The sequence below is a fragment of the Lepisma saccharinum genome, chromosome 13 (genome assembly GCF_977018435.1).
Source record: "Lepisma saccharinum chromosome 13, izLepSacc3.1, whole genome shotgun sequence".
NCBI lineage: Eukaryota > Metazoa > Arthropoda > Insecta > Zygentoma > Lepismatidae > Lepisma > Lepisma saccharinum.
The window spans coordinates 5,329,554-5,347,410 of NC_139241.1; the positions used below are offsets into that span (position 1 = coordinate 5,329,554).

Sequence of the window (17,857 nt, forward strand, 5' to 3'; positions counted from 1 at the left end):
GCTACGAGCCTGCGACATTGTGCTTTCCTCGTTACCAATTTTATGTCCATGCGATTCCGCACATTCTCCATAGTTTTGCCAAACACCGCATTGTTCATAAGCTTGAAGAAATCCTTATCAAGCTCGGACGTGGCTGCAGTGCGGTGTTTGGTGTTGACTTCAATATATGGCTTCAACCATGGAGAATGCTCGAACTTGAGGATGCGGTGAACTGCGCGGACCGTGACCCCTCGCTGCATCAGCCACCGGAGATTCTGGTAGTGCAGGACATAACGCTCTTTGGGCTCGAAATCCATGACGAGCTTCTTCTGGTTGGAATCGGGTGGACACTTGAACTCGGGTGCAGGGGGAAGATCGCAGAACAAATCCTGCAGCTTCTCGGAGAACTCAAGGTCCACCTCGGCGAAGAACCCATGTTCCGAATCGTCGAAGCTTTCGACGTCGAAGTTGGAAGGGTCAGCCCACTCGAAGCCTCTAAAGGGGAGTGGCTGCATCATGGAGTGTCCGTAGAGGTTATTGACGTCCGTGTACATGATGTAGCTGGACGGTTGTGAGGGGTCGCATCCGGTGGCCATGTGGTGATTGTTGGCGCGCGAGTGTCGCTGCGACACCTGGACCATTCCACCCCGCACGGCACGTTCCACAAACAGCATCATGTCCACGTTCGAAAGAAGCTCCAGCTTGATCTTCGTCACCAGAAACATGGCTGACCACGCCAGTCCGGGGAGACTGTAGAAGTAGGCGGGGTCCAGCTTGTAGATCTTCATTGCGGTCGCACGGAACGTCTGGAACACGTCGGCAAGGAGCGTCACGTCAAGTCTGAGGTAGGCGTCGTGGTAGTCCCCGAGAGTTCGACAGCCCAGCTCGCGCCACATGGACTGGGCGTGGTGATAGTCATCCTCAGAGATGCCCGAGCCTCGCAGCTTGCTATAGAACTTCGCCTGGGGAGGTAGCGTCGTCTCCGCGAACTTGGAAGGATCTGTGACGTATTCGTAGGGATAGACCCCCTTACGCTTGAAGAGACCTGCGTCCAAGTTCGGAAAGTTTCCGGAGGTAATAAGCATTTGCTCGTCGCTAAGCTTCCCTGCGAGAGCATCGAGGCTGGCCGGGAGGAACCTCAGGGAGTCGAGGAAGCGAAGCTCGACGGTAGAGTGTGATCCTGGGATTCGCACCCACTTGCTCAAGCTAATGTAACGCTCCTCGTTCTGCGCCAGGACGTTGATTCGCATGTCGTCGTACCCAAGATGCTTGACGAGGTGGTGGAAGTCGTATCCCGAGCCATTGTGAAAAAACACAGGGATAAATCGCGGGTCCCGGGCCATGAGGTTGCATCCGTTGCACCAAGGGCCAACATACCTACCGTCAAAGTGATCATGGTGTTGGACTTTACGGTTGTTGGCGGTGTACTCCTTGACGCAGACAGGGCAAGCGATGGACTCGTCGTGTCTACGCTGATCGTCGGGGGACAGTGGGAGCATAGACTTGGGGGCCAACAGTACCTTCCCTATCTCGTTGGCCTCGACAACCATCCTCTCGAGGAAGTGTTTGGCTGCGTCGGGACCGCGATACACGTGGGGCTCGGGGGCAATGTGCTGGTCTCGTCGCACCACAACGTATGCATAACTCGAAGCCTCGTGGAGTTGGTAAGGGGTGGTGGAAGAAACTTCAGGGTCGGGATCGCAAGTGGACAGGGGTTTGAGGAAGGCCTCGAAATCCGCGATGATGATAGCGGGATGCTCTACCATGGCACCGTGCATGTGGAAACGCTCCACGGTGCCAGGTTTGGGTAAGACTGCCACACCAGGCTCGTTGTTACTACAGTAGAACTTGTGGCTGGCAAGCTTCTCTGCAGCGATGTTGGAGCCTCGAACATGTTGGTAATTGTGTTGATCCCGTCCGTCGAATATTGACAAGCACCTGCGACACACCTCGACGTGGTGACTATCACTGCTCCGCTGGCTCGAAACAAGTCTAGAGAGCGAGCGAATAAGAGTGTAGTGGTGATGGGTTTCGTCCTTGATAAGTAGGAGATGGATTTCTCGAGCATCATTGTTGTTTACGTCACTCACGTAAATAGGGTACACCGCATTTTCGTCAGTGAGACCGTAAACGTTGATAACCAACCGCGTACGAACCTCAAACTTTCGAATGTCCGTGACCTCTACCGGGTAGTCGATCCCAGCCATCGCAACTTCCAGCTCTGCCTCATAGGGTAGGTAGTGGTTAACCCGGTGTGGATGGTTTTTCCGGTCGACAGGGTGCAACGCTGCAAGCACCGACCAAAGAAAGCACTTGTCGTCACTGTTCTGAATGTTCAGGACGGCCTTTTTTGCCACAATGGTAGGTGGTAAGGGGACGTAGCTGGAGGCGGAGAGAGGTATGAACTTACAAAGTTTGACGCACAGTTCGTGAGGCTCGCCACACAGCGAACCCCCCGAGCCTTTAGCTTGATGTTCCTCCTGTTTTGCCACCAGCTCATCGGCAAACTGGTTGTAGATGACCTCGAGGTTGTCGACATCCGCCAGATGCAGCGTCTTCGCCTTGGTGTTGTGGCAGAAGCTGTAAATTTCGTCAGACGGCTTCTTGTACTGGCAACGTAGCGATGCGTAGAATTTAGTAGAGTGCGTTGCAAGCGCATCGCCGAGGATGGAAATGATTTTGGCTTGCACGTTCTCCAAAAAGCTACGTACGTCGCATGAGCCCTCCGAAGTGATGACAAAGTCCTCTAACAACCTCTCGAAAGCAGCCTGGTTCGCTTTCGCCACAGGCTTGACGCGTTTGGCGGATGGTAGCGAGTCGGCTTCCGCTTTCCTCTTGGTCGAGCTGGTCGACGGTTGGGGAACAGGTGCTCCGACGACAACTTTGCATGATGTTATATGCCTCTTCAAATTATTAATGGTAATATGTATACCGCACCTGGGACATGGTTTTTTAGCGGTTACACGCTTACCAGGTGCGCAGGTACGACAATGTCTTGCAAAATGTGCGCTTGATATGGTTATCTTGCACACAGGGCAACTTTTCTCAGATTGCATTTTGTTGAAAATATTTGTGGGGTATGTTATTATATATATATAGTGGAGTGCCACAAAATAAATACTGTGCAATAATTCACAATAGTGTTGGGTTTGGTGGGAGTGTGCTATTTATGCTACTTCTTGCTTCTTAATGAATCCTGTAAATAATTGAAAAAAAATAATTATGCTTGTGTATAGAAAACACAAAAATATTATGTGTGCATAATTCTACCAAACAATTTTTTTTTCTAACCCTCAGCCCTCTTGGCGTATGAAGTATAAATCATAATTTCAGAAAACATAGTTATTTTCCGCTCGCCATTTTAAAAATCAAACCATAAGCATTATTTATGTTTATAGTATTCGTCGAGCGATAGCAGATAGAGCAAGAATCGTTTTCCTACAACCCATAGTTGATGAATTACAAAACATTTTAGAAATTACATCTTGAAATTTTAATCCAAAATAACTCGAAAACAGTAAGCACTAATCATTATGTTTCCAATAGGTTGTAGAGTAAATTTAATTTTTTATCAAATGTTATTAAAATTTTCGAAATAGGGTAAAAACTAAGCCAGCAAATCAAGTTTCTCAAAAAAATAAAAAAATTGTCTATATTTTCGAAACTTGAGGGGGTGGAATCGATTTTATTTGCTAGTCGAATAGTTCTCGTCGAATCCTATCCAACAAACCTAAAATCATCATCCTAGCTCAATTAGGAGCCGAGAAAATCAATGTCTTGGAAAACGTCTTAAGACAAATATCTCAATCTTTAAGAAAGTCGACTTCCGGTATCTCAAGATGTTACTTCCGGTCTGTCAAGAAAATTTTCTTAAGACAAAAATCTTAAGACGTTTTCCAAGACATTGATTTTCTCGGCTCCTATGGGGCCTAGAACCATGTAACTTTGGTCTATGTATATACCAACACTTGCCCGACCCTGTGGCCGAGTGGTTAGCACATCGCGCTGCGACGCCAAGGGTCCCAGGGTCGAATCCTGGTCGGGCTTGGTTGTTTGTGAATGTCTATTTCATCACTCATCCCCAATCTTCGCAAATTAGCCAAGAGGTACAAAACGTAAAATAAAATAAACTAAATCAATCATTAAGTTCCGTGTTGCAATCATGAAATTAAATTTTAATTAACTTTTTTTATCCATCTCTCTCTCAAATCTATATAGCCTGTTCATATTTGACATGTCAGCCATTTTGTTTACGTAGCAAAAAAAATCTCAATGCTCGTTGTAGCCATAAGTATAATTGGATATAATTGCCGGATTTTATTTAATTTTAGGTTTAAAATCAATAAGCGTGCATAAAAAAAACTAAATATTTTAAATAAATAAGATTCGAATAACTATGTACTTCCACTAGCCTTTGCGATGGCGCAGCGGTAGCCTTGTATTCAAGGGTTCGATACCCGTGCAAGTGGTTCTTGAAACTCTAGGTCCAGTCCCGATTAGCCTTACTGTACATAAAATAGACTTAAAACATCAAATCAATCAGTACTTCCACTAGCCTTTGCGTTAGCACAGCGGTAGGCTTGTATTCAAGGGTTCGATACCCGTACAAGTGGTTCTTGAAACTGTAGGTCCGGTCCCGATTAGTTTTACTGTGCATAAAGTTGACTTAAACAAAAAAAACATTAACTCAATCAGTACTTCCACTAGCCTCTGCGTTAGCACAGCGGTAGGCTTGTATTCAAGGGTTCGATACCCGTGCAAGTGGTTCTTGAAACTCTAGGTCCAGTCCCGATTAGCCTTACTGTACATAAAATAGACTTAAAACATCAAATCAATCAGTACTTCCACTAGCCTCTGCGATAACGTAGCGATAACGTCGTTGTCTTGTAATCAAGGGTTCGATACCCGTACAAGTGGTTCTTGAAACTGTAGGTCCAGTCCCGATTAGCCTTACTGTGCATAAAATAGGCTTCAAAAAACGCCAACTCAATTAATTAATCAGTACTTCCACTAGATATCAAAAACACGCAACTCTTTTCTATTTTTTTCTGTCTTTTTCTAACAATTTAACACATTTATTTTTTTGAAATATGCCCCGCACACATATTTCCTACCTACCAACAACGGCACACGGAAGAAAAAAAATATTCTAGCTACCAAGATGCATGCTTCAAATATATAAAAGCAGAGAGAGACATGAAATACTTATAAATCAAAACCAACTTATGCGAGCTAAGAAACAAAGTTACTTACTTTTAGAAATTCTGCAGAAATGCTCTTCACTAACACTGAAAATAAAACACAACTTTATACACCAGCGCTTTAAGTTTTATACGGTTTTCTAATAACGTCAAAAATGATATGTTAGCCAACGCAACGTGGACCAATAGAAATTTAAGAACCAAATTTTCTAGAACATTCTCCCCCTTCTCTTCTCTTCTCTACATTTCAGCCACATTATTTCGCAACTATGCTTGGCGGCAGAGAAAAAAATACAGTTCCGGTTATTTATTTCATAGCTCTTGACCTCGCCTCTGCACCCACGAGAGCGGACGCTACTTCGTGTTTTCACCCCTTCTCTTCTCTTCTCTACATTTCAGCCACATTATTTCGCAACTATGCTTGGCAGCAGAGAAAAAATACAGTTCCGGTTATTTATTTCATAGCTCTTGACCTCGCCTCTGCACCCACGAGAGCGGACGCTACTTCGTGTTTTCATTTCGCCGGTTGAATACTGTTTTGAATCTATCTTCAATAGATGCTCATTGAAATTGGATTTAAACCGGACGTGTATTTCCTGTTTCGCGAACATACGAGAACCTTTCACAATGTCGCATCAGATAATATATTGCAAGAGCGAGTTGGTTGTGTACATAGAACTGTATTTTTTTCTCTGCCGCCAAGCATAGTTGCGAAATACATGTGGCGATTTCTGGTTATTTGTATAGAAACAGAGCAACATATTTTCTGTCACCGGAAAACCCATTTCCGCCCTAGTCAGATAACAAAATTGTCAGGAAAAAAAAAGATGTGCGGTTGACTACGCATTTGTTGAATTTGTGTCATTGTGCCAACGTTGATAGCATATACAGAGAGAGGGAACGAAATTGTCGTTTTTCTAGATATCCACAGGCAAAAGCATAATATTTTTTCAAATACAATATGACAGTCGCTTTTCGGTATCGAAAAACTAAATACAATAAGTATATATATATATTTACAATATTAATATTTATTTAACAATATCTACCTACGAATTTGCCTCGAACGAAAACATGTCATAGAAAAACATTTTTCCAACCGTAAATTCAAAAATTTTGGCCCGCGCGCGCACGTGCGCGTGTGTATGTGTGTGCGTGCGTGTCTGTGTGTGTGTGCGTGTATGTGGCACATCACCCCTCCCCGAGAGAGAGAGGTTTACAAAGGTCGCGATATACGGAGTTGGAAAATTACGATATGGCGCATTCGCTCGTTACTGTTTCCAGCTATAAGTTTTTCTCTCTCTCTAGTCCCTTGCCAACTAAAAAAAAAAGTTGTAGGTAGGTTGTCGGTTGCTTAATTCTCTCTCTCTCTCTCTCTCTCCTCTCTCTTTTGTAAAAGACCATGGTAAAAGTACCAGTAGGTTACCAAAAATTGCTTTATGCACTGTAACTCAAGCCTCAAGCAAAGTTGCCAGCTCCTTGCTTTAGGTTAGGTTAGACCAAGAAGAAAAGGCTGTAGGTAGGCTGTCGGTTGCTTAATTCTCTCTCTCTCTCTCTCTCTCCTCTCTCTTTTGTAAAAAGCCATGGTAAAAGTACCAGTAGGTTACCAACCTTGCTTTATGCACTGTAAAACAAGCCTCAAGCAAAGTTGCCAGCTCCTTGCTTTAGGTTAGGTTAGACCAAGACAAAAACCTTGGTGATTTTTTTTGAGTAAGATGTTGGCAACACTGCGAGTTTTACTTTCGGTTGCAGAACTCTCAAGCAAGATTGCCAGCTCCTTGCTTTAGGCTAGGTTAGACCCAAAAAAAAACCTTGGTGATTTTTTCGAGTAAGCAGTTGGCAACACTGCCAGAAAATGGGGCTCATGCCTTACGAGACAAATCCATTAAGGCGAGCACACCACTTCAGCTCACCAATAGAGGGCGCAGAAACGGGCTGATTGGACTACTTACGTGTGGAAAATTATGTCAATCAGGTGACGGCCATCCATTTGAATGCAAAGTTCAACTCGTCGCCAGAAAGCATTCATAACCCTGCGTAACACCTCTTGGTCAATCGCACGCACCTCCTCTGTTATGGCATCTTTCAACTCCATTAATGTCTGCGGTTTGTGGGCATAGACATGTTCCTTGAGGTACCCCCAAAGGAAAAAGTCACAAGAGGACAAGTCTGGGGATCTGGGCGGCCATGTCACGTCACCGAAACGCGAAATGATGTGTCCAGGGAACATGTTCCTGACAACTACCATTGGTGCATTAGCGGTATGCACTGTGGCACCATCCTGTTTAAAATAAACATTATGAATGTTTATTCCTAGTCTCTGCAGTTCCGGTTGAAATAATGTTTCCAACATGTGGACATATCGTCTTGAGTTCACTGTGACCGTTCTGCCATTCGCTTCAAAAAAATATGGCCCAATTAGGCCTGAAGGGGTAACAGCACACCAAACTGTAACTCGCTCTGAGTGTAGGGGTTTTTGCTGGATGTTGTGAGGGTGTTTGGGCGCCCAGTAACGGAAGTTCTGTTTGTTCACTACACCATTTAAGTGAAAATGAGCTTCATCGCTCATCATCACTACAGTATTTAGGTCCTCTTCCATAATCACTTGCATACGAACAGCGAAATCTTCACGAGCTGCATAATCCGTAGCTGTAAGCTCCTGAACCACCAGCATTTTGTACGGATGGAAGTGTAAATCCAACTGTAACATTCTTCTTACACTCTCATGGTTGATCTGTAATTCACGCGCATGTTGACGTGAGGATCGACTGGGGCTCCGATTCATTGCCCCTCTCACTATGTTGATGTTTTCTGGAGTCCTCACAGTTCGAACAGGGCCTGGAGGCTTATTCTTCATGATGCTTCCTGTTGCACGATACGATTCAACCCATCTCAGGATCGTATTCCGGCTAGGAATTGTGCCATGCCTACCAATATTGAAATGATGACGAAAGATTTGTTGTGTTGTGACAATAGACTCATTATTTCGCACATACGTTTCATGTGCAAACACGCGATGTTCAACTGTCCACTGCTCCATACTGTTTCATACCTAAAAAGAAAAAGAATACACTACTGAAATGGCATGTTATGCAAAACAAATTGGCTACTCTACTATTGCTATATAACTCCTCACGGCTGAGTCCTGTTCATTTCAAAAACGTCCGGTTCCCGTGTTTCACCCTGTACAAAAACGAAAAAGAGAAAGAAAATGGGACCAGAATTGTTAAATTCTCTACTAGTGATAAATTTTTCCCGTAAGGCACCTGAGGAAGACTGCAGAAAATACAGCATCACCAACTAACATCTATCTCTTCACATAAACAGCATGTATGACTTCAAATAACATAATCAACAGTAAACGACTCAACGTTATTCATTAATTATGGAAGCATCGAGCAGTAAGATTTGGTGAGTAAATGTGTATATTTTATCTTCTGTTTTGCATGCTCATGAGGTGTTTTTTTTAGTCGCTTTACTTGGCGTAGGGACATTTGGTCAGTTGTAGGGACATTTTGACCAGAGATGTCCAGCCTCCAGAGCCGGGCCTCATGAGGCCCAACCTCAGCCTCAGCCTCGGCCTCCAGGAGGGCCGAGGCCGAGTTGGAGTTCGGAGGCTGAGGTTGTGTGAGGCCGGAGACCGATTTTGAGCTTGGAGGCTGAGGCCATGTGAGGTTGGAGGTAGAGGCCGTGTGAGGCCAACCTTGAGCTTGGAGGCTGAGGCCGAGTTTGTGGTCGGAGGTTAAGGCTGTGTGAGGCCGGAGGCCGAGTTGGAGTTAGGAAGCTGAGGCCAAGTTGAAGGTTGGAGGCTGAGATCATGTGAGGCCGGAGGCCGAGATGAAATTTGGAGGCTGAGGGCATGTTAGGCCGGAGTTCGGAGGCTGAGGCCGTGTGAGGCTGGAGGTTGGGCCTCGCAAGCAAATCAAATGAACAACTCTCCTTACACGATAGCAGAATCCAATCTGTATCTCGCTTCCAATGGATTGTACTATGATAATTTTTATGAAGTTCGGACTTTGTGAAACTGTCTTTGTCCTTCAGGAAGGAAGCCCGCCTTCTACCAGTTGTTGATATCAGCCATGCCAGAGGTGATTTTTGGCCACCACGGTACATTGCATTTCTTTATTTGTCATTTCGCTTTGCTCTCTGTGGCGTAGGGTGCAGTCTGTTCCTTTTTCTCTGTTTTTCATTTGTCAGATGTTATTTCGAGTGTATTCTGGAAAGAAACCACATCCAAAAATTGTACAGTCGTTTTCGCGTGCCTCCTGGAAAGGAAAGTATGCTCCTGTTCACCACCTGTGTTAGGAAACGCGAAGGACTGCACACTATAACTGAGGTGCTTATGTTCTGAAAAAAGTGAAAATATAGACACCTTCCCCTACCTCGTAAAATTCTATGTTAAATCTAACATGATTATTAATATTGTGTAATCATTAGCCCTTTCTCTTAACACACACAGGATTTCCCATGAACTGTAGCAGAAATTGGCCAACTTTTTGTCAGTTCAGACCAGAGATGTCCAGCCTCCGGAGGTCGGGCCTCATTCTCAGCCTCGGCCTCCAGAAGCCTTGCTAGGCTGAGGCCGGAGGTCGAGATGGAGCTCGGAGGCTGAGGCCCTGTGAGCCTGGAGGCTGAGTTGGAGGTCGGAAGCTGAGACCATGTGAGGCCGGAGGCCGAACTTGAGCTTGGAGGCTGAGGCCGGAGGCCCAGTTGGAGTTCAGAGGCTGAGTCCCTGTGAGGCCTAGATGAAGTTCGGAGGCTGAGCCGTGTAAGTCCGTAGGCCGACCTTGAGCTTGGAGGCTGAGGCCCTGTGAGGCCAGAGCCCAAGTTGGAGGTTGGAGGCTAAGGCCGGAGGCCGACCTTCCATCTCTGATTTTGACTACGTCTGTAGAGACATTGCCGAAAAATAGTTGGCAAAACTGGCTTCGGGTCGGCTTCGGCTGTGCTCGGAAGTGGAATGTTTTGAAATTGTATGATTTTTTACTCCGGCTATTCTTTACCTTATCCTCTGTAAGGTATGTGTGATATATAGTCGTATTCTCCGAAATCTCATCTTTACATTTATATACGATGCACATCACAATTTTGTTTCTTAACTGCTGTCACAATAATTAAAGCTACCCTTTCCGAAGGAAAATAGCATTGAATTGGATACGAAGAAAACACGTTCTCTCCTTGTGAAGACTCAGTCCCAGCGCGTCGTCTGCTGTGACGTCACCACTAATGGACTCCATTCCTCCAAACCAGTCAAGCAGGCAGGCAGCAGCCATCACATCCAGGCAGGTAGCCAGTTCAGCGCCAACCAAAGCGGACCATCCATTTGCAAGGAAGCTTGCATGCTTTTCTCCCGCTCAAGCTCGCTGACCCTCGCTCCAGGCATGATAAAGGTTTATTGCTATCCCAACCAGATGTGAAAGTGGAATGGGGGGGGGGGTTGCGGGTTAGGTCAAGTTCCAAAATCTCTTCAGTTTTCCACAATATTCAGGCATGCCAAACGTTTCAAAGTTTTGCACCAGTCTGGCCAATTCGCGCGTGCGCAAAGCTTGCTTTCCCGTTGTTCTGGTGTTTGATGGAGGTGGTTGGCGGCTTGGGGGGAATTTTCTGTATTGGTATTTAACTATTTATGCATACTTTTTACCAGGCGCGGTTCAACAGGGAGGGTGATGGGACGATCGCCCCTCCCAAATCAAAAGCTTAAACTAGGTTTTTCCGTACATTGTATTTAATTTGCATGTCAGTAGTATACAGTAAGCTCTCCTGTATTTAATTGGTGTAATCATTATAGATGGTTATTTTGAATATTTTATAAATATTGTAATACCGAATTTAAGTTATTATTATTATTATTGTTAATTATTTGTTCCCAAGCTTGAATTGAGGATGTGTGCTAAGAATATATATTCTAAATCAAAATTATAAAAATAAGTAAATAACGATCCTAATGCTATATGCATATTTTTACATTCTTACATCAACAGGGTCGATATAATTGTGTAGGAGAGGTCCTTGTTTCATAATTCCCCGTTTCTAATCGCATCTTTATGTAATTACTAATTAGGGTTATGACGGTAATGGAAATATATAATACTGATTGAGAAAATTAATAAGCATCCTTTACTTATCGCAGATTCGGACCAAATACCCTTGTTTTCAGCTATGCGCGTTAATCCCTGTAGACCACGGGGCAAGGTGCAAGGGAGGACACCCCCACACATTTTCATGTTTACTAAAATGTACAACGGCAGAAGAAATTTTTAAACCCTTTGGAACCTAATGTTCATGTTCTGTCCTCCCCCCTTCCCAAAGCTAGGTCCAAGTTACACTGGTGACAGAACCTATAGGAGGAATTATGTTGATTTCATGAAATGCATGAAGGATAAATTAATTCCCCTCGAAATATATTTCTAGATTTCTAGATTGCAAGCTTCGTCGTTGTGTAAACAGTTTCTGTAATTTTCTCTGTTGTTCAGTTTTAAACTCATTCAGCAAGCTCGTATGGCTGTATGTACAATTCTTATTGAAAAAAAAAACAGAATGTATAATTTCTTTTCTTTTCAAAAAGGGCGCTATGTAAAATAACATTGAAACAAGTGACTATGTGTTCTGTAAGGATAGGAGCCAAGTCCTGTCTCGAGAAATTGACTGAATGCAATGGTTGGGCGAATTCAACAAAACGCAATGAGAAATGGGTGACCTTGATTTTCCAGCTGCAAGTGTGCAACTGTTTAACTCCAGCTTTTGGCAAATCGCAGCGTCTCGCCAACGGCAAGGGAGCATTTCCCTCTCGTTTTCTTTGTAAATGGATGGCCCACTTAACTGAATTCTAGTTCCGTGTGATTCGGCCTTAAGGCCGAACTGACTACCTGCCCGGATGTAATGGCTGCCTGCCGTAGAATGATACATTAGGAGGGAATTGCCATGAAGTAGAAGTACATGTAAAGAAATCTTTCATTCTGGGTTAGGTGATTTTACATGCAATTACACACTTTTTTCAAGGGTAATTTGAATGGTGTGTTGCCTCTGTGTTGTAATTATGACACTTTCTTGCAATGTATTCATCATATACATTTTTCTTTTAGGAAGGAAGAAGGACATTTAGTAATACCTGATTTGACCAGAAATAGTGACAAACCGTCAGATATCACATGTGCTGTTGAAATTGTTGGTGGAGATCTTAAAACCCAACATGTCAATGAAATATCATTGAGAAAATCAGCTGCTTCAATTAAGCAAAAGTACAGGAATATCACCAATTGGAAAGAAAAGTATGACATACAAAAAGAAAGTATATGTCCCTTCAATTGTGCTCATTGTGGAAAGTCATTTAGGAACAAAGTACACCTAACGTGCCATATCAAATCACACGATGAATTAATTGTGTTAAAATTTAATCAATGCCCTCAGCGCAAAAAGACATTGACTAAACGTAGAGACTTGAAAACACATTCGAAAATCCACAAGGGATATCGTCCATACGAATGCCCCCAATGCAATATGAGATTTACTAGAAGTGGGCACTTGAAAAGGCATTTGAGAATTCATGAAGACATTCGTCCTTACGAATGCCCTCAATGCAATAAAAGATTTTCGCAAAGTGGACACTTGAAACGTCATTTGAGAATCCACGAGGGAATTCGTCCATATGAATGTTCTCGGTGCAATAAGAGATTTTCTCAAAAGGAAGACTTAAAATCGCATATGAGATGTCATGAAGGTATTCGTCCATACGAATGCCCCCAATGCAATATGAGATTTACTAAAAGTGGGAGCTTGAAAATGCATTTGAGAAGACACGAGGGAATTCGTCCATACGGATGCTCTCAGTGCAATAAGAGATTTACAGATCGTAGAACGTTGATAAACCATTTGAGAATCCACGAGGGAATACGTCCATACGGATGCCCTCAGTGCAATAAGAGATATACGACAAGTGGGGACTTGAAAAAGCATTTGAGAAGTCACGAGGGAATTCGTCCATACGGATGCTCTCAGTGCAATAAGAGATTTACAGATCGTAGAACCTTGATACAACATTTGAGAATCCACGAGGGAATACGTCCATATGAATGTTCTCGGTGCAATAAGAGATTTTTTCAAAAGGGGCACTTGAAATCGCATATGAGACATCATGAGGGTATTCATCCACACGAATGCACCCAATGCAAGAAACGATTTACGGAAAGTAGCAGCCTGAAAAGGCATTTGAGAAGTCACGAGGGAATTCGTCCATACGGATGCTCTCAGTGCAATAAGAGATTTACAGAAAGGATAACCTTGATAAAACATTTGAGAATCCACGAGGGAATACGTCCATACGGATGCTCTCAGTGCAATAAGAGATTTACAGAAAGGATAACCTTGATAAAACATTTGAGAATCCACGAGGGAATACGTCCATACGGATGCCCTCAGTGCAATAAGAGATATGCGGCAAGTGGGGACTTGAAAAAGCATTTGAGAAGTCACGAGGGAATTCGTCCATACGGATGCTCTCAGTGCAATAAGAGATTTACTGAAAATGTGAACTTGAAAAGGCATTTGAAAATCCATGAGGGAATACGTCCCTACGGATGTCCTCAGTGCAATAAAAGATTTTCGGAAAGTGGAAACTTGAAACGTCATTTGAGAATCCACGAGGGAATTCGTCCATATTAATGTTCTCGATGCAATGAGAGATTTTCTCAAAAGGAACACTTCATATCGCATATGAGATGTCATGAAGGTATTCGTCCATACGAATGCCCCCAATGCAATATGAGATTTACGCAAAGTGGAAATTTGAAAATTAATTTGAGAACCCACTAGGGAATTCGTCATACAGGTGCCTCAGTTCAGTAAGAGATTTGGTCGGAATCAAAGCTTCAAGGCTCATATGAGAATCCACGAGAGAATCCGTTCCTACGGATGGCTTCAGTGCAATAAAAGATTTACGCTAAGTGTACGCGTGAAAAGGCATTCAAGAAAACAAGTCCATAGCGACTGTAACGTTTGAAATACGACGACCTTACTAGAAAATGCCTTGATACAAAATTCTACTTGCAATGCGGGTCCCATATCTTCTAATAGCATATGGGGCATCCCACAAGTCAACAAGGGTGATACCAAAATACACTGTATGCCTATCATGTTTACTATAACTACCGCCTATATACTAGTAGTCTTGAAATACCTCGTGAAATTACAACAAATAGGTATGATTAAACACATTTTATTTTGAAGGAAAAAATGTAGCAGAAACAACGCTCTTGATTTGATAATGAAAAAATGTATAATAAAATTATTCTTGAAAATAGAGTTCGTATTTTCATTCATGTTTGTACGAACATGTAATCTTCTCACCCGACGTTTAATATACGAACGCGAGTTGCAATATGTTAAGAACAATTGATTTAACCATTATTTCATGTTTTATGTTCAATCGTAAGGAAAACTGTGCTACGTCCCCGGCTGGCAGTATAAAAACTCTTCTACACGCAGGGCTTGTTGGGTTTTAGTAACAGTCTTATGGCCGGTTCGCTCAACGCGCGTTAAATTTTAAAGAAGCGTTAAATGAAGTTAACGGTACATTAGCACATTGAGGCATTTCTCCAACCTTCGTTAAGGCTAACAGACCTCTAATGTTATCGTTAAATCTAAAGGCACTCTTTTGCTTCATTAAAGTGCTTAACAGCGCGTTGTGTTGTGTCGGAAATAAGATGGCAATATTGCGTATGCCAGCTGTTGTGTTGAAAGGTTATCCCAAACTGATTTGAACACATTATTTGCATACCATCGCAAAACACACTAGTTCGATTTCTTTCTACAGCAAAAATAATTTTCCCATTTCGTATATCATATTATAAATTCGTACTGCAAATCAGAAATCTTGTATCAATGTACTTTTTAAAGTTTTGTCAATAATGGCATCGTGATCATCACACATTATTCAAATTTTATTAATTTTGCCTGTCTAGCCAAAAATATATGCTTATAGTTAATTATACGAACTTGATATTTTTAAAATGCATATTGGGCTTCCACCTTCCATGCACTGTAACCATAAACACAAAATATCGCATGACTTTAAAAAATAATGTAACCTCCTTTTACATATTTCAATTTGTATAAGGTGAAGTTATTCACCAAAATATTCGGTGTCGTCGTCCACGCCGTTTTCCAGTGAAACACATAGAAACTGGAGAAAGGCGTGGTTTCTTGTGTTTACTGGAGAAAGTCATGGTTTCTTGTGTTTATGCTTGTCTGCTTATAACTACCATTCCAATTTTATGTTGTTTTTTAAACTGAAAAATGTCAGAAAACGTAAGAGATAAAATTAAAATGAAGCAACTGTCCTAGAAATAGGCAATACACGTCCTGTACTCTCATTTAATTTAAATTAAATTTGTGACATTACACAATGTAGCCTGCAATCTTTCAAAGTAGTAGGGAATTGTTCCTTCGAACTTTTCAAATTATTATCCACCTACTCCAATTAACATAATGGGAAAAATTGATTTTGCAGTGACGAGAATGCTGGACACAAATGATCATCATTCTAAATTCTGAATCACAAGCGGCTAGGGACAGCTGTAGCAAACTGGAGATGCTAAAAGCACCAAACCTGACCTGCCTAACCTAACCAAGTACAGAAATAAAGAAAACCTGCCTAACCTATTTACTTATTTAGCTTGTAGCTGTACGTAAGTACTGTAGAATAAAACATGTTGTTTAATATAATGTGAGTCTTAATCAGAAAATCAAAACAATTATTATGCACTATATTGAAAATGGGCTGACATAGAACGGTGCAAATGGAAATTAAATCGTATTCATAACAAACTGAAAGAGCACTTAAAAATTGAAAAAAATAATCAACCGTTACATGTACAAGGTACATTTACGAACGACAACCATCTCATCACGTAATATAGCTTACATATGTTGTTTCATTAAGAAAAAAGCTTGAGGTCGTAAGCAGTTTCAGGTATATAGTTTCGTGCATGGACATTGTAACATTTTGACATTGTGCAGTGACATAAAACACACTACCATCGATTCGGAAATTATTCCTTGTACATACGTACAAGTGGTAATGATATTGTCTGAGTGCACTTGTTATATTTTTTACCAGTTATGATAAATGTAAAATATCATATTAATCAACCTTTCCATGTACAAGGTACATTTTCTGAATGACTACAATTTCATCACATAATGAATAACCAAACATATTGTAAAAAACCGTACTACACATGTATGTTTCATTAAGGGAAAAAGCTTCAGGTCCTAAGCAGTTTAAAGGTGTTGTCGTTTCTTGCATGGAAATTGTAAGAGTATACATATTTGTTTGAAAAACACACTACCATCCATTCGGAAATTTTTCCTTGTACAGCGGGATCCATGCGTATTATCGTGCAAATTGTCCATCACCATGTTCGTGCATTTTATTTGACCCAATAAGAGCTTCAGGAATTAAAAGAAAACTCAAAACAAGCTGTTGACAACTTCTGCACCAACATAAATAAAAATCCATCCCTTAAAAACACACAGGATATAAGAAAAAAATTAATGAAAATAGTCATGGACAATTTGCACGGTAATACTCATGGATCCCACTATGCATACGTACAAGTGATAATGGTACTGTCTAACAGTGCACTTGTTTTTTTTTGTGCTTACGATAAATCAAATGTAAAATATCATATTAATCAACCGTTCCATGTACAAGGTACATTTTCTGAATGACTACAATTTCATCATATAATGAATAACCAAACATAATGTAAAGTATTACCGTAGTACACATGTATGTTTCATTATGAAAAAAGCTTAATCCTAAGCTGTTTCTGGTAATGGAGTGTCGGGCATGGACATTGTAAAAGTATGCATATTTGTTTGTAAAACACACTACCACGCATTCGGAAATTATTCTTTGCACGGTACGTTCGTACAAGTGGTGAGGATACTGTCTAACAGTGTACTTGTCCTTTTTACCATTTATGATAAATCAAATATAAAATATCGTATTGTATTATATATTTTTTTCTTTGAAAAATATTTGTACGAAACAAAAACACAACCATTCAGAAACGTCCCTTGTACATATGCATGAACGGTAATCATACTGGTAAACATTTTGCGTGCATTCTTTTTTTGTCAGTGATTATTTGGAAACAGTAAATTTCTTGTTTGCAATGCCACATTCACATCAATCCCAATAGAAGTGACTTGCAATATTTACATATTATTTAATTGCCATGGCACAGTAAGTTAAGTTATGCATGGTGTACATTTCGTGAAATGTTCTCTTTTGTTGAAGAAAATCATTATAGCAAACACACGTTCATTCCCACCTTTAGGCCTCTTTTGCAATGCCATTTTCATATAATTAAATTTATCAAACTTCAAACAGATTACCCTAACCTAGAAGAGTAGTTTTAATTTATATATTTATGATCTTGTATTGGCAGTCGGTAGGAACTCATTTAAATCTAACTTACGAAATTACAATGTAACTGTTAATCCTAATACATAACATTTTCGGTGTGAGGACGTAAATACCTAACTAACATTCATTTCTTAAACATATATTTATGTGTTACACATTACTTTATTTATTTTTGTTCCTGGGATTTCATACAAAAAAAGCCCAAATCCGCTTATGCACAGTCTACTGTCCACGGTGCAACCAATGAAAA

General features: G+C 41.6%; 1 protein-coding gene across 3 annotated transcripts in view; it reads left to right on the forward strand.

Annotated features, from left to right (window-relative positions):
• The window catches only part of LOC145996859 (uncharacterized), a 111,858-nt gene extending 97,350 nt beyond the window's left edge, over positions 1-14,508 (forward strand). For all 3 annotated transcript variants that reach the window (XM_083133394.1, XM_083133396.1, XM_083133395.1), the window contains exon 4: positions 12,260-14,508. In XM_083133394.1, the coding sequence (XP_082989520.1) occupies positions 12,260-13,835 (1,576 nt within the window). In that variant the 3' untranslated portion in view covers positions 13,836-14,508. The remainder of the gene's footprint in view (positions 1-12,259) is intronic.
• Positions 14,509-17,857: the final 3,349 nt, after the last annotated feature.